This window comes from Nomascus leucogenys, chromosome 4 (assembly GCF_006542625.1).
Source record: "Nomascus leucogenys isolate Asia chromosome 4, Asia_NLE_v1, whole genome shotgun sequence".
Lineage (NCBI taxonomy): Eukaryota > Metazoa > Chordata > Mammalia > Primates > Hylobatidae > Nomascus > Nomascus leucogenys.
In genome coordinates, this window is record NC_044384.1 from 61,686,208 (window position 1) to 61,710,921 (window position 24,714).

The window sequence follows — 24,714 nt, forward strand, 5'->3', positions numbered from 1 at the left end:
TCTTCAATTTTGGGCTATTACAAATAATGTTTATAACACTGGTGCTCATATGAAAGTAAAATTGCTGGGTCATAAGTTCATAGATGTGTATATTTAAATATAGATGTGTATGTTAGATGTTAAATATAGATGTTAAACATAGATGTGTATGTTTAACTTGAGTAGCTTGAGGGTTTGTTTTTAATACATAGCCTTGCTAGAGTGCAATGCCTAGAGTGCAGTGGCTCACTGCAATCTCTGCCTCCCTGGCTCAAGCGAGCCCCCTGCCTCAGCCTCCCAAGTAGCTGGGACTACAGGAATGTGCTGCCATGCCCAGCAAATTAATTAATTAATTTATTTATTTATTTATTTATTGTGTGTGTGTGTGGAGACTGGGTTTCACCAAGTTGCTCTGGCTAGTCTCGAACTCCTGAGCTCGAAGCCATCTACCCGCCTCAGCTTCCCAAGGTGGTGGGATTACAAGCGTGAGCCACCGTGCCTGGCCCTTCTCAACACGGTTTTGTGGGTCTTTTCAGGTATAATCTTCTGGTGGACATGTAATAGAGTGGCATCATACTTACTCTTAATTTGCATTTCCCTGTTTATCGTATATTTATTGGCCACTTAGATTACCTTTTGTGAAGTGCCTTTTTTTGAGTATCTTAATAACTCTTGTATTTTTTGTATTAATTTGTAGGAGTTCTTTATATATTAGAGATATAAGCCTTTTGTTTAGACATCTTTGCCTATCCTGTGGCTTGCTTTCTCACTTTATGATATCTTGAACAGCAGTGGTTAATTTTTATATAAGCAAATGTGTTAGTCATCTTTTTTATAGTTGATCTTCTTTGTGTCCTGTTTAAGTCTTTCCTTACATTTAGGTCATCAACACATTTTACTATATTATTGTGTTGGGGGTTCCCAAGACCAATGGCAGGTTTGATGATTCACCAGGAGGACTCACAGGACTTAATATATAGTTGGGCTCATAGCTATGTTTTATTGAAACAAAAGGATTCAAAGTGAAATGAGCAAGGTAAAAAGCTCATGGGGTGATGTCCAAGGGAAAGCAGACACAGAGGAAACTTTCCAAGGATTCTGTCTTGGTGAAGTCACAGAGTATGTGCTTAATTCCCCAGCAATAAATTGTGACAATGCGTATAAAATGTTGTCAACCAGGCAAGCTCACTAGAGACTCAGCATTCAGGGTTTTTGTTAGGGTGTGGTCACATAGGCAGCCTCTGCCTAGCAGATACCAGATTTTCAGAAGAAAAGCAAGTGTGTAGCATAAACCATATTAGTACAGTGGTTTAGGCAATGTGAGCCACTCATATCAGTTAAAGGTGAGAACCCTCCTGAAATCTAAACTCAACAGATGTCTGCCAAGGGCCCATCTTGCAAGCAGGCCTTTCTAAGGATAGCACTTGATGTTTGCTGTGTTCTTTTTGTACAGTTATACGTGGAATTGATTTTTTTTTTTTAATGTATAGTGTGAGGCCGGGTGCGGTGGCTCACACCTATAATCCCAGCACTTTGGGAGGCAGAGGCAGGCAGATCACATGAGGTCCATCGTAAATGGTATCTCCTAAAACATTTTTATTTTCTGTTGTTTTTGGTTATAGAGATGCAATTGATTTATGTATATTGACCTTGTAGCAGTTATCTTTGTTAAACTCCTTTATTTCTTATTTTAATTAATTAATTTATTTATTTAGAAACAGGGTCTCACTATGTCACCCAGGCTGTAGTGCAGTGGTGCACTCATGGCTCACTGTAGCCTTGACCTCCCAGGCTCAAGCAATCTTCCTACCTCAGCCTCTCAGGTAGCTGGGACTACAGACCCACACCACTACACCTGACTTACTATTTTATTTTTTGTGGAGACAAGGTCTTACTATGTTGTCTGGGCTTGTCTTAAACTCTTGGGCTAAAACAACCCTCCTGCCTTAGCCTCCCAACTAGCTGGGACTACGGGCCCATGCCACCACACTTGGCTGATTTTTTAATTTTTGTGGACTCAAGGTCTCATTGCTGGTCTTGAACTCCTGAGTTCAAGCAATCCTCCCACCTCAGCCTCCCAAAGTGCTGGGATTACAGATGTGAGCCACCACTCCTGGCTCTAATTTTATTTGTAGATTCTTTGGGATTTAATAAAAATGTCTGATTTATAATAGTAGGTTTGTTATTTTCCAGTTTTTGTGTATTTTCTTTGTGTTTATTTCTTTTTTTGTTTGTTTTTTGTTTTTTTTTTTTTTTTTTTTTTTTTTTTTTTTTTTTTTTTGAGATGGAGTCTTGCTCTGTCTCCCAAGCTGGAGTGCAGTGGCACGATCTTGGCTCACTGCAAGCTCCGCCTCCCGGGTTCATGCCATTCTCCTGCCTCAGCCTCCTGAGTAGCCGGGGCTATAGGCACCTGCCACCACGCCCAGCTAATTTTTTGTATTTTTAGTAGAGACAGGGTTTCACCGTGTTAGCCAGGGTGGTCTCCATCTCCTGACATTGTGATTCGGCCGTGTGTTTTCTTTTTCTTACCATATCACAGCATCTTGGATTTACAGCAAAATGTTAAATAGACATGATGAGAGTGATCATCCTAATCTGGTTTCAAATCTCAAAGGGAGCATTTCAACATTCCACCACTAAGTGTGATGTTTACCTTAGAGTTTTTCTTTTATCAAACTGTTCGTTTCTGAGTCTTAATAAGTCTTTTATCAAACTGTTCATTTCTAAGTCTTAATTATAAATTGACTTTAGATTTCATCATCTGTTGAGGCACTATGTGATATTTTTCCTTTACTTTCAAAAAATATCCTTTAAGACATTATTCCTTTACTTTCTAATGTAATCATAGTACATTAGTTTTCTGAATGGTCAGCCAATCTTGCAATTACTGGAATAAACCCATTTTTATCATGTTGTATTATTTTTATATATCGATGGAGGTGTTTTGCTAATATTTTCTTAGGATTTTTGCATCTACTTTGAAGTTTGAAATTAACCTGCATTTTCTTTCTTACAAATTCTTAGTTTGCTGTCTACATCACATAGGCCTCACAAAAGTAGGAAGAAATTTTTCCCTCAGTCTTGGTTTATTCTTAGGAGGAACTTATACAAGAATGTTATTATTCCTTCCTTAAATGGTGATAGATTCATCAACGAAGCCATCTGAGCCTGGTGTTTTTGTGGGGGGAAGGTTTTAGTGATGGATTCAGTTTGTTCAAATTCAGAAGTTACAGAACTATTTGTATTTCCTGTCTCTTGCTCAGTTTTGATGTCTTGTAATTATCAAACTATCTTTTTTTTTTTTTTTGAGAAAGAGTCTCAGTCTGTTTCCCAGGCTGGAGTGCATTTGCATGATCTCAGCTCACTGCAATCTCCACCTCCCTGTTCACGCGATTCTCCTGCCTCAGCCTCCCAAGTAGCTGGAACTATAGGCGTGCACCACCACGCCTGGCTGTCAGACTATCAATTTTATCTAAATTTTCAAATTTGTTGTTCATACTGTTCCGTTTATTTTCTGTAAGATCTGTGATGATCTCTCATTCTTGACACTATTTGTACTCTCTTGTGGCTTGATTAATCTTAGTAAGAGATTTCCATTTTTTAGATCTTTTAAAGAACAAACTTTGGGCTTTTAAAATATATTTTATGTGTTTTATTATTTAATTTCATTTACTTTGCATTTCATTTGTACTTTTATTAAAACTGCTTGAGAAGGTTTTTTAGCTCATTTATTTTGGTCACAGACACACAAAACATATATATGTGTATATGTACGTAGAACTGTACATTTCTAAGCGTAACTTTAATAGCATTCACAAGTTTTATGTATTTTATTTTTATTAGTATTTGGATCAAAAATTGTTTTTTCTTTTTTCTTTTTTTGAACCAGAGTCTTGCTCTTTCACCCTGGCTGGAGGGCCATGGTCTGATTATAACTCAGTACAGCCTTGAACTCCTGGATTCAAGCAATCCTCCCACCTTAGCCTCCTTAGTAGCTAGGACTACAGATGTGTGTCACCACACCCAGCTAATTTTTTTTTTTTAATTTGGTAGATATGAGGGCCTCACTATGTTACTCAGATTGGTCTCAAACTCTTGGTCTCAAGCAGTCCTCTCACTGCAGCTTCCCAAAGTGCTGATTACAGGCATGAGCCACTGAGCTCAGCCTTGGATTAAAATATTTTCTAATTTTCATTGTGATTTCATCCTTTGACCATGGCTTATTCAGATGTTTACTGAATTGTGAAATTTAGTTTACCCTGTATGATTTCAAGCCTTTGAAATTAGTTGTTATTTGTTTTTGTGCTGGGTATATAGTCAATTTTTGTGTATGTTCCAAATATACTAGATAATAATGTGATTTTTGCATTTGAGGTACAGTGTTCTATATCTTCTATATTTTTTGTGTTTCACCTAGCAGTGTGGTAAATTTCCAAGTATGAATGAAGATTTGTCTATTTTTTCTCTTAGTTTACATAAGAGAAAAAATACATATTTTGAGGCCTTGTTATTAGGTACATACAGACTTAGATTATTATTGTGTATATTTTTTTAGTTTTTTTATTATTATTATACTTTTAAGCTTTAGGGTACATGTGCACAACGTGCAGGTTTGTTACATATGTATCCATGTGCCATGTTGGTGTGCTGCACCCACTATCTCGTCATTTAGCATTAGGTGTATCTCCTAATGCTATCCCTCCCCCTTCCCCCCACCCCACAACAGTCCCCGGAGTGTGATGTTCCCCTTCCTGTGTCCCTGTGTTCTCATTGTTCAATTCTCACCTATGAGTGAGAACATGTGGTGTTTGGTTTTTTGTCCTTGCGATAGTTTACTGAGAATGATGGTTTCCAGTTTCATCCATGTCCCTACAAAGGACATGAATTTGTCATTTTTTATGGCTGCATAGTATTCCATGGTGTATATGTGCCACATTTTCTTAATCCAGTCTATCGTTGTTGGACATTTGGGTTGGTTCCACCTCTTTGCTGTTGTGAATAGTGCCACAATAAACATATGTGTGCATGTGTCTTTATAGCAGCATGATTTATAGTCCTTTGGGTATATACCCAGTAGTGGGATGGCTGGGTCAAATGGTATTTCTAGTTCTAGATCCCTGAGGAATCGCCACACTGACTTCCACAATGGTTGAACTAGTTTACAGTCCCACCAACAGTGTAAAAGTGTTCCTATTTCTCCACATCCTCTCCAGCACCTGTTGTTTCCTGACTTTTGAATGATGGCCATTCTAACTGGTGTGAGATGGTATCTCATTGTGGTTTTGATTTGAATTTCTCTGATGGCCAGTGATGATGAGCATTTTTTCATGTGTCTTTTGGCTGCATAAATGTCTTCTTTTGAGAAGTGTCTGTTCATGTCCTTCACCCACTTTTTGATGGGGTTGTTTGTTTTTTTCTTGTAAATTTGTTTGAGTTCATTGTAGATTCTGGATATTAGCCCTTTGTCAGATGAGTAGGTTGCGAAAATTTTCTCCCATTTTGTAGGTTGCCTGTTCACTCTGATGGTAGTTTCTTTTGCTGTGCAGAAGCTCTTTAGTTTAGTTATATCCCATTTGTCAATTTTGGCTTTTGTTGCCATTGCTTTTGGTGTTTTAGACATGAAGTCCTTGCCCATGCCTATGTCCTGAATGGTAATACCTAGGTTTTCTTCTAGGGTTTTTATGGTTTTAGGTCTAACATGTAAGTCTTTAATTCATCTTGAATTAATTTTTGTATAAGGTGTAAGGAAGGGATCCAGTTTCAGCTTTCTGCATATGGCTAGCCAGTTTTCCCAGCACCATTTATTAAATAGGGAATCTTTCCCCCATTGCTTGTTTTTGTCAGGTTTGTCAAAGATCAGATGGTTGTAGATATGCAGCGTTATTTCTGAGGACTCTGTGCTGTTCCATTGATCTATATCTCTGTTTTGGTACCAGTACCATACTGTTTTGGTTACTTTAGCCTTGTAGTATAGTTTGAAGTCAGGTAGCGTGATGCCTCCAGCTTTGTTCTTTTGGCTTAGGATTGACTTGGCGATGCGGGTATTATTATATTTTTCTTGGAATTTAAACCTTTAATTACTATGAAGTATTCTTTTTCTCTAATAATGTTTTTGCCTTAAAGTTTACTTTGGTAACAGTATACCAACTTTCCCTATGAATGACATGCAAAAGCCACTTTGGGAATCATGAGGATTAGTGTTTGCATATATATATTTATATTCTTTTAAATGTATCTTTTGTAAATGGCATTATCGTTTTTTTTTCCTGATAATCTTTGTCTTCTCATTGAAAGTTTAGGTCTTACATACACCAATTCATTTGGTTTTGGATCTGTTTTGTTTTCTGTGTGATCCAACTGTTTTTTCCATTCTCTTTCCTGTTTCCCTTTTTGATTTATTGTTTCTAATAGTCATTTTCTAGTAGTTATACAATCTTTCACTGTTCTCTAAGTGATTTCCTTGGAGATTTATAACGTGTATACTTGACATGCCAATGTCTAGTAATAATTTGTATTTTTTTACCTTTTTAAGCAGTGCATGGATCTTAGAACATTTACTTCCATTCCTTTCTCCCAATTTACGTGCCTTTTTGTTGTGCATGTTAAACCTATCAAGGCATCATTTTTATTGCTTACAATCAGTGTTTATTTGGATTTACTCATTTATCCTTTCTGTTAATCTTTAACTCAAGGCTTTCATCTGGTATTGTTTTCCATCTTAGGAAGTTCCTTCAATATGTCTGCTGGTGATGAATTATCTTATTTTTACCTGTAAATATCTTTATTCCACCTTCATACTTGAAGGATATTTTTACTGCATATGGTATTCAAGGTCAGCAATTTCTTACCACCATCCTTCACTATCTCATTCTGTTGTCAGTCTCATTATTGTTTAAAAAAATATATTTTCCCTTCTTTGGTTATTTTCTGGTTGGTTCCTCCCCTGCCCCCACCCCAGCCCCTGCTCAGCAGTTTTACTATGATATGTCTGTGTGGATTTCTTTTTTACATCCTGCTTGGTTTTCACGGGCTTTGATTTCGTGGTCTTCAGTTTTTAAAAATTTTGCCATTCTTTTACCTCTCTTCCTTCTAGATGGTTACTTTGAACTATCTTCAGTTAACTAATTCTCTCTTTGGTGACATCTGATTTTCTGTTAAGTCCCTCCTTCAGTTGCCAATTTCTGTTTGACGTTTTCAGTTAATCAATGTATTAAAGTCTGCCTAGAGTTCCTTTAGGTCTGTTGTGATTTTCTCTTGGTTTCTGTTGGTTTTCAGTCTAGTTCTGTTCTTCATGTATCTGGTGATTCTATTATTGTTGTACTAGACATTTTATTTATGAATAATTATAGAAATATTGGATATATAGGATAAGAGTGTGTTACATTTGCTTCTGTCCGTTGTCTGGGCTGCTACCCATTTATTACCACTTCAGTTCAGTTTCAGAGATTGACATGATTCAAAGGAAGTTGCATTTCTTTTGCAAGCTGGTCTGCTTTAGGTTTCCCTGTGCTGCTAGAATTTACTCCCAGGACTAAAGCATCTTTAAATGTGAAATTCATATCCCAGGGCCTCCTTTCTATTTTATATTCTACTAAGTTATTTTTTACTTTAGCTTATTAACTCTTTAACATTTTCAAACAACTTTTTTTTTTTTTGTACAGCTGTTTTCATCACGAAGGGTTGGCCTGCCATTTGGAAGCAGAAGTCCGTTTTAATTCTCCCTTTTTTTTTTGAGATAGAGTCTCACTCTGTCACCCAAGCTGGAGTGCAGTGGAGTGATCTTGGCTCACGGCAACCTCTGCCTTCTGGGTTCAAGCGATTCTCCTGCCTCAGCCTCCCGAATAGCTGGGACTACAGGCGCACACCACCATGCCTGGCTCATTTTTGTATTAATAGTAGAGATGGGGTTTCACCATGTTGGCCAGGCTGGTCTCGAACTCCTGACCTCAAGTGATCTGCCTGCCTCGGCCTCCCAAATTTCTGGGATTACAGGCATGAGCCACTGTGCCCAGCCTTGTTTAAATTCTCAATATAACTTTCTTAGGAATTACCATCTCAGAAAAAACAATATAGAGAAGGGTTAAATAATTTTCTTCAAGGTTGCGTAGATGTTACAGTGCCGAGATTTGAATTCAAGTATGTATTCAAAGCCTGTGCTTTGTACTGCATTGAGCCGGTATTTTGAGAATATGAATGACATGCAAAAGCTACCCTAGGGATCATGAGCCACATTGCACATATTGTAGAATATTATCCATATTTTCTTTGTGGTAAAGCGTGACCAAAATAGGTTAATAAGTGTACCTCTTCTTAGGCACTGAGTTCGTTATTGATAATTGTTTCACAGTAAATACCTTGTATACATAGTTAAATATTTCAAATAGTACTTGAATGGAAAAAAAGTTACATAGAAGATCAGCAGGATGTTCTATAATTTTGAAATACAAAACTGTTGCTTAGAAATTTATAAAGTAGAAATGAAGCAAAATTTACTTGACATATAATTCAGCATTTTTGACGTATTTACTGCTTTCTCAACTTCATATTCCTGTTCTTTCAATTTTTACCATATCCAGCACTTTTATTCTGTATGTTTTGTAAAAGAATGTACAGGTAAGAGGAACCTGGGAGTAAGCAAGAAATACTTGTTGAACGAATGAAGGTCAATATAGTATTAGTAGTTCTATTCTTCCTACTCATTTATTTTTGTGGAAAGAACAGAAATGTTGACTCTGAATTCCCTCCCCCTTTATACAAACATTGTCAGTAATCTTAACTTTCTTTTAAATTTAGGGATAAAGTAATTCCTAATAAAGTGGGGACATATTGTATCCAGTTTGGTTTTATGATGGATAAAACAAATATTCTCAACAGTGAACAGGTTTGCTTACTTTTTTTATATACCACAGTTAGCTTTACATTTTCTTTTTTACCCCCCTTGGTTCTGCATTACATGAAATAGCTTCACATTTTCTCATTTAGTTTATGAATGAAATATTTTGTTTAAAAGCGAAGTAATTATTGGATGTGAAATATAAATAATTCAATTTTCAGGAAAATTAGTATAGAATGTTTAAATTTGTTCAATAATTTGACCTGTTACAGGAGTCACATTTCCATTTCTCTTTATATCAAAGACTCAACATTTGAGTGTGTAGTGTTGTAAAGTTGCTCATATCAACCATGCATGAAAAATATTAGTAATATTTCACACAGCCATAACAGAAAGCGAAATTATGTCCTTTGCAGCAACGTGGATGTGGCTAGAGGCCATTATCCTAAGTAAATTAATTAAGAAACTGAAAACCAAATACTGCATGTTCTCCCTTGCAAGTGGGAGCTAAACATTGGGTACACACGGACACAAAGATGGGAACAGTAAACGCTGGGGATTGCAAAAGAGGGGAAAGAGGGAGGTGGGCAAGAGTTGAAAAACTACCTATTAGGTACTGTGTTTGCTACTTGGGTGACGGGATCATTAGAAGCCCAAACCTCAGCATCCTGCAATATACTCATGTAACACACTTGCACATACACCCCCTGAATCTAAGATAAAATTTTTAAAATAATGAAAGTTGGAAATTAAAAATAAATAGTATTTCAGTTATTAGAATTCTGGATAGTGATGTTCAAGTAGTTTAAATATACATCATCTACATTTAATACTGTTGGTATAGGCTGGGTGCAGTGGCTCACGCCTGTAATCCCAGCACTTTGGGAGGTCAAGGTGGGCAGATCACTTGAGGTCAAGAGTTCGAGACCAGCCTGGCCAGTATGGCGAAACCCCTCCTCTACTAAAAATACAAAAATCAGCTGGGCATGGTGGGCGCACACCTGTAGTCCCAGCTATTCAGGAGGGTGAGGCAGGAGAATCGCTTGAACCCAGGAGGCGGAGGTTGCAGTGAGCAGAGATCACACCACTGTACTCCAGCCTGGGTGTCACAGTGAGACTCTGTCTCAAAAAAACAAAAAAACTGTCGGTATACTAATTTTTTTAATTACCTATGTTTTTTAATACCTCTAAGTTTGTTCTTAGATGGCTGTAAACATCCAAAAATTAACCTGACCTAACTTTTTTATGCTGAATTTTAAAAGTAAATTGATTACTTTTAAAAGATTAATGGAAATAAATTTTAGAGGGTAACATTTAATTTTATTTAGTATGTGCCATTGTTATGTCTTCCCTTCCTCTTAAATGCTAAAGCATCAATACATTGTTAATCAGAATGTCTCTTTTGTTTTGTAAGGTTATAGTTGAAGTCGTGCCTAATCAACCTGTGAAGTTAGTACCTAAAATTAAACCACCTACACCAGCTGTTTCTAATGTTCGCTCAGTTGCCAGTAGGACCTTGGTCAGAGATCTACATCTTAGTATCACGGTAATGTTTATTTTCTTCCAAAACTACGAAGGGTAACAAGAAAAATTATCTTTGATTTTAGGGTACAAAATTATTTTTATGGATTCTGTCTATTACTCCGATTAAGGTTATAGGGAAAACTTGTGCAGATGAATTAAATATTTATAAATATCTTTGTATTTGAATACAAATAGAATATATAACATTATACATAAAATGAATTCAGATATAATAAGCAGAACTGACTCAAAATGCAGAAATCTCAATCTGCCTACCTTTTTTTTTTGAGACAGGGTCTTGTTCTGTCACCCAGGCTGGAGTGGCATGGCACAATCATAGCTCACTGCAGCCTTAAGCAGTCCTCCCACCTCAGCCTCCTGAGTAGCTGGGACCACAAGGCACACAGCACCACACCTGGCTAGTTTTAAATTTTTTTCTGTGGGGTTTTGCTGTGTTTTGCTGTGTTGCCCAGGCTGGTCTTGAAATCCTGACCTCACGTTATCCTCCTGCCTCAGCCTTCCAAAGTGCTGGGATTACAGCTGTGAACCACCCAGCTGCTACTTTTCCTAATACATACCTTTACTCACCTGTTTCGTGTATATATCACGAACGAGTGTGACCTATATTGACTCTTCAGTGTCCAGTTCACTGAGGGGACTGAAGGACGTAAGTATTTTTTTTAATGAGATCTGCTCTGATGACTGCTCATAGTTAAGAAAGAAAATTAGCTCCTCCAAGGCTGCTGATTTCATGAAGCATAAGCAGCAACACAGCTGTCAAAAATATTAACAAAAACATGTAAAACACAGTAGTGTGACTGCACCTTTATGGAAAATTTGGTTGGTGGGATACTTGTCTTACTTTCAGTTTATTTTCCTGTTTTAGATGATTGGTTATTCTTCCCTAGACATCTCTTCTTTTCCCAAAACATCTTGTTGGGGTAAACAGTGCCATAGAATTACTCCAGGGGTCTTTGAATCTCATATAAGCACCAAACATTGTGAGAAACACATATAGGCCTATTGGTTTTCAAATGTATACAGGTGCTGCTGGTGTTAATAAAATATTTAAAGTCACTACAAGTTTATAATAACTTATTAAGCACTTTTCACATCTGTAGGTGCTAAAAGTACATGAAAAGGTGATATTTTAAAATGGGAGTCCTTGTAATTTAGTAAGGTAGGAACTGTTGTATTGAAGTCTCTTGTTCTTTTATGGTTTGTGGAACTATTTCTTGCCTGTGGAACACTCAAACTTAGAACTGAATTTTGTGCTTAGACTAAGATCCAGATAATTTAATGTTGGGGGTTCTCTGTATTATTTCTGATTTGTACATGCTCTTCTCTGGGTTTAATCTTCTGACCAGTTTCTCTAATTGTTTTCCATTTTTTGTTTTAAGGATGACTACAACAACCATACTGGAATTGATTTGGTTGGCACTATAATAGCCACCATTAAAGGCTCTAATGAGGAAGATACTGATACCCCACTCTTTATTGGGAAAGTTAGAACACTTGAATTCCCCTTTGTGAATGGTTCATCTGAAATCATGGTAAATTTTTTATATCTTTTGGTAGACAGAAATTCTGTATTTAATGTTTTTAACCACCATATTAAGACACCTTTTCTTTTGTATAGCTATGAAGATGTTCTAATCATAGCACTAAATTGGAAAGTCAGCTGAAATATTTTCTGATTTTGCTATTACAAATTGAACCCAGGATCTTTATAAGTAAGACTCCCGTTTTTCCTATAGGATAACAGCTTTCTCTGATTCTAGTTGTTTTTAACTTTAGTGACAATACGTGATGTTTTATGTTTCATTGAAAAGCTGCCGTTACGTGGATAGAAACAAAAAATGTAGCCCAGGTAAATTTTAATTAAACAACTTATCTTTGTTACTCTACATTTTCTAAAATGAAAACAGTTTTATTTGTATTTTAAAAATACACAGTGCAAGAACCTCCATAAATAATCAAGATATTGTCACCTGTCAGAGATAATAGATGATTAGCAATTTAGTATTACCTTCCAGAGTTTTGGCATATACACTAATGCTGCCTGCATACCATGTGTGTATATGATTTATATACATGTTCGGAGGGTGTAAAATTTCATTAATAGAATTGTGCCTTTATAAAAATCTTTTCTTGTTTAACATCTCTAATATATTCTTAGTAAAAGTAAGCGTACATCATTGTATATTAATGACCACAATTTATTTGATCAATCCTTAGTGAAAATTTAGTTCTTTTCTAAAGTTTGTTTTTATCAACAGTGCTTCCATTAGCTTTCTTCTATGTATAGTCAGCCCCCCATATCCATGGGTTTCACATCTGTAGATTCAAAAATAATTGGGGAAAAAATTTCATCTGTATTGAATACATACAGACATTTTTCTTGTCAGTATTCCATAAACAATACAACAACTATTTTCATAGCATTTTAGTAGTTATTACTAAGTAATTTAGGGATGATTCAAAGTATATGGAGTATGTGCATAGGCTGTATGCAAATATTACACCATTTTATATCAGGGATGTGAGTATGCATGGATTTGAGTATCTGTGGGAGTCCTAGAACTAGTACCCCACAGATACCAAGGGATGACTATATATCGTTTTGCATATATTATTTCTTTAGGAAATTACTAGAAGCAGAATGTGTTAGAGATAGGATATGCATATTTTAAGCCTTTTGGTAGTTATTGCCAATGCTCTTCAGTTTATATTCCTGCCAGAGGTATATGTCTATCTTACTCATATTAGCAACACTATATGTGAACACTTAAAAATTCTAACCAAGTATCTGATTAAAAATTTATTTTTGTCAGACATTTTTTGGTTTTAATCTTTCTAAGATTGTTTACTGCCCATTTCTTTTAGAATTTTCATTTTTTTCTTAAAAATATTAGTGCTCTTTGGTATATAAGTACTTTTTCCTGAGATGTTCTTTTGTTTTTAGAACTTTCCTTTGTTTATATTGGAGGGGCAGATCATATTCACAGTGCTATCTCTGATATCCTTATTTCTTTAATTTTTGATATATCTGGATTTTATTGACCCTTTTTCAAATCCATTAATTTTCTTGATATCTTTTCAGTAATTCTAACAGTACTAATAGATATGAAATGTTACCTTTTCTTGTATTTTTTTGTTGTTGTTCATTTCTGTGTCTAACTCATTGCAATGTCACATTGTTTCAGTAAAATTAGGCTTATACAGTAGGAGCCTGCCAGCTGTACCTGGCCTGAAGACTTGTCAGTTGGTCTGGCACTGGCTGACCAATACAGCATTTTCATTTTAATTAGTTTCCAACATTTAAAGTTCTGGAGTTTTTACATAAAAATCTGCATTTCTCATTTATTTGGTGAAATGTAAAGATCTGTCAACACTGGGTAAGGATTCTCTTAGCCAGCTGTATGTGCACCCTGAATAGTGACTGCTCCTCTCAGTGTGTCTGTTTTCCAGTCAGCCGCTTCCATGCCACTTCTTTTCATTTATTGACATTGAGGACATGTGTATTTACCACTTATATTCACACTTGTTCTTCTATTTTTATTATAGTGGAGAATAAAGTAAAATTTTCTTGTGCGCTAACAAAAATTAGGTAATGAAAGCCACATTGAAAAACAAAGGGGAGTGGGGAGACATACTTAACATGCAGAGTGGATTTGTGTTGGAAGAAGACATCTAGTCCACTTTACCTGTTTTCCTGTTTAGCTATGTCCAGTTTTCTTTTTTTGTTTGTTTGTTTGTTTTTTTTTTTTTAGAAACAGAGTCTCATTCTGTCACCCAGGCTGGAGTGCAGTGGCGCGACTGCCGCTCACTGGAAGTTCTGCCTCCCAAGTAGCTGGGACTACAGGCACCCACCACCACGCCTAGCTAATTGTTTGTATTTTTAGTAGAGATGGGGTTTCACCGTGTTTGCCAGGATGGTCTCGATCTCCTGACCTTGTGATCCACCCGCCTCGGCCTCCCAAAGTGCTGGGATTACAGGCGTGAGCCACCGTGCCCAGCCTGTGTCCAGTTTTCATGGCCCCCTTATAGTCATTTGAAATTGCTAAGCCTGCTGTATATACTCCTGAGATTCAGACAAGAGATTTAGCTATTCCCCAGCAGCTGTATATGAAAATCTCTTCACATGATGCATGTAAATGTACTCTTACCACTAGAGGACCCTGATATCTCACTGAATAAATAGAAAACTCAAGTCCTTCTTGGCTCCTGCCTCACATATTGATTTAGTATGTCTGGAGCAGGGCTGTAGAATCTGATTTTTAACAAGCAGGTGATTCTTACCATTAGGGAAGTTTAGGAAACACTGGTCTAGAGCACAACCAATATTTGTAAATGTTCCACGTTATTGCTTTGTTTAAAGTTACAATCTAAATTTGTAGTTGCTCAAGTTTGTTAATTGTGCCATTCAGATTCACTGTATTATTTGCCTACATGATCTGGAAATTTCTGATGGCAGTGTGTGAGTTTCATTCTGATATGCCTTTGTTTGTTTCTCATATGCCAAATACCCATTTATACTTGGATCCAGTTTGGGACTCTTTATTTCTCTTCATTTCCGTTATTCTGTTTATCCTTTTTTCTTGGTAGGTATGCATCAGGGATTAAAAACTATAAAACTTTGAGATAGGAGATTCGGCTTTAAACAAGACAAAAAGGAAAAGATTATATTTAACTACATTAAAAGTTACACTTTCTGCTGGGCACAGTAGCTCATGCCTATAACCTTAACACTTTGGGAGGCCAAGGTGGAAGGATTGCTGGAGCCCAGGAATTCAAGACCAGCTTGGGCAACATGGCAAAACCCCATCTCTACAAAAAATTAAAAAATTAGCCACGCATGGTGACACGCACCTATAGCCCCAGCTACTCAGGCAGCTGAGGTGGGAAGATAGCTTAAGCCTGAGAGGTTGAGACTGCAGTGAGCCATGATTATGCCACTGCATTCCAGCCTGGGTGACAGAGCAAGACCCTGTCTCAAAAAAAAAAAAAAAAAAAGGTTACACTTTATGTACTGTAAGCATATCTTAAACAGAATTAAAAGAACAATGACATTGTGTTGATAATTGTTGACACTGGATGATCAGGTTTATTATCTGATTCTGTAGTAGAAAAAAAAAGTTTTTAAGGTAGTAAATTGAGGAGAAATATCGATTTTGCTATATGCAGTCATGTCATCACTTAATGACGGGCATATGTTCTAAGAAATATATCAGGTGATTTCATTGTTGTGTAAATATCGTAGAGTATACTTAAACCTAGGTGATATAGCCTACTATACACCTGGGCTATGTCATAACCTATTTCCATTTTTTTTTTTTTTTTTTTTTTTGAGACAGTCTTGCTCTGTCACCTAGGCTGGAGTACATTGGCGCACTCTTGGCTCACTGCAACCTCCGCCTCCCGGGTTCAAACAATCCTCCCACCTCAGCCTCCCGAGTAGCTGGGACTACAGGTGCATGCCCACCACACCCAGCTGATTTTTGTATTTTCAGTAGAGACAGGGTTTCACCATGTTGGCCAGGTTTGTCTCGAACTCTGACCTCAGACGATCCACCCACCTGGGCCTCCCAAAGTGCTGGGATTGTAGGCGTGAGCCACCACGCCCAGCAGCATAACCTATTTCTCCTAGGCTACAAACCTGTACAGTATGTGACTGTACTGAACACTGTAGGTAATTTTAACATAATAGTATTTGTGTATCTAAACATAGAAAAGGTATAGTAAAATACAGTATTATGATCTTTTGGGGCCACCATTGTACATGTGGTCCTTTGTTAATGAAATGTTGTTATGTGGTGCATGACTGTATGTTAGATACATACAATTAGAGGACTGATATATTGAACAGATTTCTAAAACCTCCTAAGGAACTACTTGCAAATCAATTAAAAAAGACAAACCAGTAGAAAAATAAATGGGCAAAGAATATGAGTAGGCAATTAATGGAAAAGAAAATATAAATAACCTGTAAACATAAGAAGCATGATTTCAATACCACTCAGGGAGATGTTAGTTAAAATAATAAGACTGGTTGCTTTTTAATTCCCCTTTTTAGAAAAAAATATGATTGATATTAAATGTTAGCCAGCATAAGGGGAATTGGGCACTCCCATATACTGCTGGTGAGAGGATAAATTGATACAGCTTCTTGTAAGGGAAATTTGATACTTACCTTTTAAAATAAACTTATTATTCATCCCAGAAAACACATTTGCAGAGAAACATTTGGAGATGTATTTTTGCTATATTATAGATAATTGTTTAAAAATTGTAAACATACTAAATATTTGCCACCCAATGAATGAGTAGTATAGTGTACTATGCATAAATTTTAAATTGGCATCTATACATTCACATGAATTGATCAAATCGAGTGCTGAAAGCAAGTTGCTAAAGTATATGTTACTTATTTTTAAAATGCAAACAGTATTTCTTAAATACATGTTTGCATTTATGTAAGTCTATTGAAAACCACATTCAGAAACTGATTGGCAGTTGGTTTAATGGTGGGCTTGTATTCTATATTCTTTGGGAAAAAGTCTGTGAGCTGTAATTTATAATTTTATTTCATGGATTGACCTACAGTGCCATATTGATTTAGATTTTTAAAAATACTTCTCTGTAAATTGTATTGTTATAGTCTAAACAAAAACAGCTACTATCATTGTTTCCCTTAGAACTGTGTGAAAAAATCATTTCAGATAAAAATATATTTGTGTCATTTACTAGTTATATGTTATGGTCTTAAAGTATATCAAAAGGTTTTTTATCCATTAATGAGAAAAACGCAATTTAAAAAATCTTTAGAGCTTTTCAAAATCTCTTGTTCTGTCACCTGGGACTTTGATGGGTCTATTTCCATGATAACAGCTGTAACTTAAACTCAGCATTGAGCTTTGTGATTGTTTTTATAACTTTCACACTATCAGCTGTTTCATGCTGCTTTCAATTTAGAGATTAGAATCAAGAAGATTTTACAGGTCAAAATTGTAAGTGGCCATCGATATTTCTAATGTGAAGGAAATAACTTTTTCTTGAAATTTTTTATCATATATAATTTTCACATAAGCTGTTTATTGATATGATCATTTGGCTTTCATACCAATACCAGAAGGTAAAAAGTTGTATGTCTTGGGTAGTGGTGGTGGTGATGATGGTTTAATGGAATCTTAAGGATCAGCCTATGCCTTTGGCCTTTAAAATTAACCACTTACTTGAAAACAGCATAATGAGTTATGTAACATTTATATGTTGAAAATTTTCTTTTTAAATCTTGTTTTCCCCTATTGTTTGTTTATATGTACAGAGTCTGGTGCTGGCAGAAAGCAGTCCTGGAAGGGATAGTACTGAATATTTTATTGTATTTGAGCCCCGGCTACCACTTTTATCAAGAACCTTAGAACCATATATCCTACCGTTCATGTTTTACAATGGTAAGTTTCTAGGAAATAAATGGTTAAACTCCATTGTTAGTGATACTTTAGATAACCTTGTTTTGCTTTCCATTAACTTGGTGTTTATTAGCTATCTAATCACTTTATGATGTATTTTAGAAAAGTCAGTTTTTAAATTATTTAAATTATCTCAATTTTTTTTCTTAGATGTTAAGAAGCAGCAACAAATGGCAGCACTTACAAAAGAAAAGGACCAATTATCTCAGTCTATTATTATGTATAAAAGTTTATTTGAAGCCAGCCAGCAGCTTCTTAATGAAATGAAATGTAAGTCATTTTGTATTCAAGACAAAAATTTTGCTTTGGGGAATGATGAGGCAGAAGGTGAGATCATGATACACAAACATGCTTCCGCTTTCCTAAATCACAAATAAAATGCAGAATGTTGCAGAAAGGTGGTAATGATGGTTGATACTGTCATTGAGAATTCTTAAGATGAAGTATTTCTTATTTTAAATAAATTTGTATCCTGCTTACTTATAAGAAATCGACACGTTCTGTTAGGAATCTGGACCTGTGGAAAATTTAAGGCTTTCTACTTAATCATAATGTTTATATTTAGCTCTAGCTTCTGGCAAAAGATACTGGATAATAATATCACCAAGGGAGTGATGTATAATGTAATTTTTCATTTGGGTAATGAGCTGTATGTATTTTACTTCAAATATCCGCAGTTTGTCATACTATGGAGGTATCTGGGGCAGCACACACTGATACTGAAATATGTAAATTATTCTTGAGTCAATTCACAGAAAGTTTGCTGCAGTTTTGTTTTGTTTTGTTTTGTTTTGTTTTGAGACACAGTCTCACTCTGTCGCCCAGGCTGGAGTGCAGTGGCATGATCTCACTCACTCCACCCTCCGCCTCCCAGTTTCAAGTGATTCTCGTGCCTTAGCCTCCCGAGTAGCTAGGATTACAGGCACATGCCACCACGCCTGGCTGATTTTTGTATTTTTAGTAGAGACAGGGTTTCACCATGTTGGCCAGGCTGGTCTCAAACTTCTTACCTCAAGTGATCTGCCCACCTTGGCCCCCCCCAAGGTGCTAGGATTACAGGCGTTAGCCACCACACCCGGCCTACATTTGCTGCAATTCTTAATAATGTTTCATATAATTGAAAGACAAGACATTTTCTGAGTTGTGCTCTATCATCTCTTCCCTTTTCATTTGTCATATTTTTTTGCTAAGGTTTTTGGCCTTGTGTTATTTTGATCAAGTTAACCAAGCAATATTTACTGCTTGCCTCAAAGTACTCACTTTTGTGTATGCCTGCACAAGATCAAGGATATTTAGAATATAATAGGAGCTAAATCTAGTAATGAGATATGTCATTTGTGTAGCACTAAAAATTGTTTTTATAAAGTCTTTGAGAACAACCTTGTGCAATTATGTATAAATTATGTATACTCATGGATTAAGTAACGTACCCAAGATTACTAGGAGTTTGCAGTATATCATATCTCCCTTTAGTTGCATTAATTTTGTTTTCTCATTTTTGTATATCAGAATTGAGCCTTAAGATGTATAGTTTAATTTTGAATTTCTAAAATGGTCATCTATCAGTTTTCATTTTAGCAACAGACATTAAAAGGGAAAAACAAAAGGAATTTAAAAATATTTTTCAAAAATTGTGATTTGGGGGCTATCAGAAATTGATGCAAATTTTTTGTTTTTTAATTTTAGGTCAAGTTGAAGAAGCAAGATTAAAAGAGGCCCAATTGCGAAATGAACTAAAAATACATAATATTGACATTCCTACAACACAACAGGTACAGCTTCCAACTATACGTGAAAGATTTTTTATTAAAGTCTATTCTACAGTTTTCTCAATTATTCAGTTTTTATTAGGAATGCTGGGTATTGTTGTTTTAGGGTACAAAGACGTGTGCATTATAGTCACTAGACATTAAAAATGACTAACAAATGATAGAGTGCTCTATTCAAAGAAATTGCAATTTGTATTTTTAATGTAGTGACACCAATAAATGCAATTAATAATACATCAGTTCAAGTACTGCATTGAAAAGGCTGCATAACCACTACACGTGGTGGTAAACAAAATAAGAGAAAATAAAAAGCAATCTAGATTTTTAAAATTTGTATTCTTTTATATGTGTAACTCGGTTTCAAAGAGAAGTCCTATTATAGGTAGTGTATTTCTTGGCTAAGATTTTTTTAAATTCAGTGAAGTGGGAACTTTATATTACTATAACCATGATTTTCTAAATTGTGTTTTCTTTGTGTGTGTGTTTGTATTTTCTGATAGTTTTTTTTTTTTAAATAATGCCTACTTACCAACTTTATATTCTTGAGTTATCTAAATTGTTAATTTTTCTCCACTGTCATTATGGGTTGCCTGGTTCAAGAGTAATTGGTCTTGTAGTTAATTTTTCTTTACAAATTATAGGTGCCACACATTGAAGCACTTCTGAAAAGAAAGCTATCGGAACAAGAAGAACTGAAGAAAAAACCTAGAAGATCGTGTACTCTTCCAAACTATACTAAAGGCAGTGGAGATGTTTTGGGAAAGGTTTGTGTTTATTAAGCCTTTTGAAAGGCAGTACATTTTATTATCTTGTTTGTTTAAAACGGGTCTTCTAAAAGTGACAAAAAAGTGTCAGGTTCTTTGTAATTTACTTCTTTCCAATAAAGTATCTGCTCTCATTATTGCAATAGGGATTTGGCAGAGTTTAAAACTGAAATCTGTAATGTTACTATTGAGGGCTGTGGCAGAAGTTGTTAACATCTATTAGTTCAAGGCTTGTTGTTTACTTAGAGATGCTTTCATCTCATGCAGCTCTGTTTTTGGAGGGGGAGACGGTCTGTCACCCAGGCTGGAGTGCGACGGTAAGACTGTGGCTCACTGCTCCCTCCACCTCCTGGGCTCAAGTGATCCTCCTGCCTCAGCCCCTCAAGTAGCTGTGACTACAGGCATGTGCCACCATGCCCAGCTGAAACCGAGGTCAAGTAACTTGTTCAGAGTTGCACAGATAGCAAGTGGCAGAGCCAGGGCTGAAACCCCAAGTAGTCTGACTCTGGAGTCTTTGGTTATTGCCTATACATGTATATTCTACTTTATAACCACCGTATGAACTATTATTTGTAGTATTTCTCATTTATACATAAATAAATTTAAATTCAGGGAGCTCAAATAACTTGTTAAAATATAGTTAAAGGCAGAGCTTAGATGTGACTCAAGGTCTCTCTGACTCTGAAGTCTGTGGTAGTTTTTTTATATGCCCTATAACTTCACAAATATACTGTCCACTGAAAATAGGGGGTAACGTGTAGCAATGTGTATGACCAAAACCGTGTTAATGTTATTACCCAAACCTCAAATCTGCAAACTGAAAAATTAATTGAATTTTAATTCAAATTAAATATAAATTTATGCATTAGGAAACAAGTTGCTAATATACAATGTTTTAAAATATTATTCCAATTTTTAGAAAAAAGCAGTTCTTTGATCCTAAGCATATAAATATATGGCTTCCACATTTTAATAGTTTATCCAATACAAAATTCTTGGACAATATGTGAGATTTTTACCAACATATAAATTTTAGCAAGAGAAATGTATTTTAAAGTCTCCTTTTTAAATATTTCCCATTGCATGTCTTGAAAATCTGAGGGAAATCTTTGAAATTTAATTTTATATAGTTTCTCTTTTGTCCCCTCAGAAGTACAAACCCTACCCTAACCAGTAGGAGAAAACTTTACAATCCCTCCATGTCATCCTTAGTCTTTTCCCTTAGCTTCCTTAAAAAATACTCTTCCTGGCATTTATTATAAAACTAGAATAGTCCGGGCGCGGTGGCTCACACCTGTAATCCCAACATTTTGGGAGGCCAAGACGGGCGCATTACCTGAGGTCAGGAGTTTGAGACCAGCCTGGCCAACCTGGTGAAACCCTGTCTCTAATAAAACATACAAAAAATTGCCAGACGTGGTGGCATGTGCCTGTAATCACAGCTACTCGGGAGGCTGAGGCAGAAGAATTGTTTGAACCTGGGAGGTGGAGGTTGCAGTGAGCTGAGATCATGCCACTGCACTCCAGCCTGAGCGACAGAGTGAGACTCTGTCTCCAAAAAATAAAAAAACCCTAGAATAAATAATCGTAGAAATATAGTAGGAACATGGGGAGACTTTTTTCCCCCAAACTTCAAAATGTATTTATTTTTAACATCGCGAATACCTCAAGTAACTTAGATATTTTACACATTTCTTCCTCAATTCCAAATATCTTGAAATCCCATCTCTAAATTAGGAAGATGTAGTAGCAGTTTTAAGATTTTTTTGTTCAGTTTAACATATTATAGTTATAATTAACATGCCCTTCTAAATAGGTTTTATGACAGTATCCTGGTATTTCTTTTACAAAACACATCTAAATGTCACAAACCATTTCTTCTGCTTACATTTCATTTGCCTCTACTAATTCTTTCTCCATTGGCTAGAACATTGTTTTCATTTTCGTTTACATTTACTAGTTTTTTTGCATGTTCATTTTCTTATCTTTATTCCACTAACTTCTAGAGAATAAGAATATAAGGGTAGATGTTAGGATGTGTTTTGTTTTTTGGCCTTTTTTTGAGACAGGATCTCACTCCTGTCGCCCAGGCTGGAGTGCAGTAGTGCATCTCGGCTCACTGCAGCCTGGACTTTCTGAGCTCAGGTCATCCTCCCACCTCAGCACCTGAGTAGCTGGGACTACAGTTTCGTGCCACCATGCCCCCCTAATTTTTTGTATTTTTAGTGGAGATGGGGTTTCGTGATGTTGCCCAAGCTGGTCTCAAACTCCTGGGCTCAAGCACTCCGCTTGCCTCAACTCCCAAAGTGCTAGTAATACAGTCGTGGGTCACCATGTCCAGCCTGATGTTTCTAAAAGTGACACACAATGTTCTTATTGCTAGAGCAGGTTTGTGCGACCAGATCAAGTAAGATTAAAGGGTAGACATCACCATCCTAGCACAATGAATTAGGCTTTGATACTGGCCACAGTAGTCCAACCTTGGTGGACTTGACTTTGAACAAGAATGCTTGTTGATGATTGGTTGTTCACGCACATGTGTGAGATATGCCACCCTTGAACCTTGTTACACTGTTGGCACATTACCTGTCTGACCTGAGGGAAAGAAAAAGAATACTTGTGACTGAAGCAAGGATTTGTAATTATTTATTTATTCTAAGCCCCAAAGCATTGTTCCTAGAAACAGAAACAAAAGGAACAATTCTTTTTTCTTTTTTTTTTGAGACAGGATCTTGCTCTGTCAGACTGTAGTGAAGTGGCACAATCTTGGCTCACTGCAGCCTCTACCTCCTGGGCTCAAGTTATCCTCCTTCCTCAGCCTCCTGAGTAGCAGAAGAAACAATTCTTATTTGTGATGTTTAGATTTGTTTGCTGAAAGGAATACTATAATATTGGAGTAAAGTATTTACTTAGAAGGGAAGGGCATATTAACTGTATTTATGTTTAATTGAACTGCATTATTTTATGTGTATATTATTTAAGTGTACTTTATGATTATTTTACCAATAAGACAGATCCCATTTATAGAGTGTTAAAATGTGAAAAAAGTATATAATACTAGCTAATAAAATTTCTAATTATTTCATGCCTGAACGGTCTGAGAAAAGAAGGAAAAATTCCTAATATTTTTATTTGCTCATTTGCAGCTTTACTGGAGTTTAATCTTTAGAAAAAAAATTTAATTTAATAGCAGAATAGAATGTTTAATATATTCAAGTTAAGTTTTTAACAACTTGACAATTTATTTTTAATTCATGTGTTTCAGAAAAGTTTTTTTTACCTAGGCTTGGGCTTTTAACATAATATCAAATTTTTATATATGGATTTTATATGTTTTTACTTGATTTTATGAAAATGGGTTATAGATTGCACATCTAGCACAAATTGAAGATGATAGAGCTGCGATGGTTATTTCTTGGCATCTGGCAAGTGACATGGACTGTGTAGTCACCCTAACCACTGACGCTGCACGTCGTATCTATGATGAAACCCAAGGTCGTCAGCAGGTGTTGCCCCTTGATTCTATTTATAAGAAGACTCTTCCAGATTGGAAAAGGTTAGAAAAAAATGAAAGTAATGTTTTTTTCTGAAATATATTTTCTGTTTTTTATCAAAGCCTTGAATTTAAAAATGATTTCTCTAAAAGATACCTAAAACAGAGAATTGACTTGAATTATCTACATTATTTTTGTCTTCATCACAAATGGGCATTTTTCATTACATATGCTGGTTATGTTTTATTTGCCAATTAAATATTATTCATATATGTAATGTATACACACAAAGACATACATTACATGTATATGTAATGTATACACACAAAGACATAAAAACACACAAAGACATAAAATTTTTTTTTTAATTTTTTAACTTTTATTTTTTGAGATGCAGTCTTGCTCTGTCAGCCAGGCTGGGCATGATCACAACTCAGTGCAGCCTCAACCTCCCTGGATTCAGACTACCCTCCCACCTCAGCTTCCCAAGTAGCTGGGACTACAGGTGCATGCCAGCATGCCCAGATAAATGTTTTGTTTTTTTTTTATTGCTATATTGCCCAGGCTGGTCTCAAACTTTTGGGCTCAAGCAGTCCTCCCACCTCAGCCTCCCATACTGCTAGGATTACAGGTATGAGTCACTGCACCCAGCCCCTTTTTTATATTTTATGTGTACTCTGATTAGGCCTACTTTTTTAAATGCACCTAAAGACAGGAAGGAAATACTAACAAAAAATAAATAAAAATATATAACAGTATTTATTAGTCAATATTTTCTCAGATTACTAAACAAAGCTTTTCATGGCCTGTAATTGCATAGAAATGGGGACTTGAAGGAGAATGGGGTCTCATTAAGAGTCTACTATGTCAGTAAACTTG

At 35.9% G+C, this 24,714-nt stretch overlaps 1 protein-coding gene and 1 pseudogene across 4 annotated transcripts in view; both read left to right on the forward strand.

Annotated features, from left to right (window-relative positions):
* The window catches only part of SMCHD1 (structural maintenance of chromosomes flexible hinge domain containing 1), a 154,010-nt gene that overhangs the window by 102,454 nt on the left and 26,842 nt on the right, over nt 1–24,714 (forward strand). For 2 of the 4 annotated variants that reach the window (XM_030810685.1, XM_030810686.1), the window contains 8 exons: nt 8,773–8,860; nt 10,227–10,358; nt 11,737–11,889; nt 17,664–17,790; nt 17,959–18,078; nt 19,495–19,580; nt 20,219–20,341; nt 23,707–23,897. In XM_030810685.1, coding sequence (XP_030666545.1) covers nt 8,773–8,860; nt 10,227–10,358; nt 11,737–11,889; nt 17,664–17,790; nt 17,959–18,078; nt 19,495–19,580; nt 20,219–20,341; nt 23,707–23,897 — 1,020 coding nt within the window. Of the gene's footprint in view, nt 1–8,772; nt 8,861–10,226; nt 10,359–11,736; nt 11,890–17,663; nt 17,791–17,958; nt 18,079–19,494; nt 19,581–20,218; nt 20,342–20,608; nt 20,878–23,706; nt 23,898–24,714 lie in introns of those variants that run through there. The other 2 variants (XM_030810687.1, XR_004029653.1) reach the window with 2 other exon arrangements.
* LOC115834994 lies at nt 22,848–22,937 on the forward strand (annotated as a pseudogene).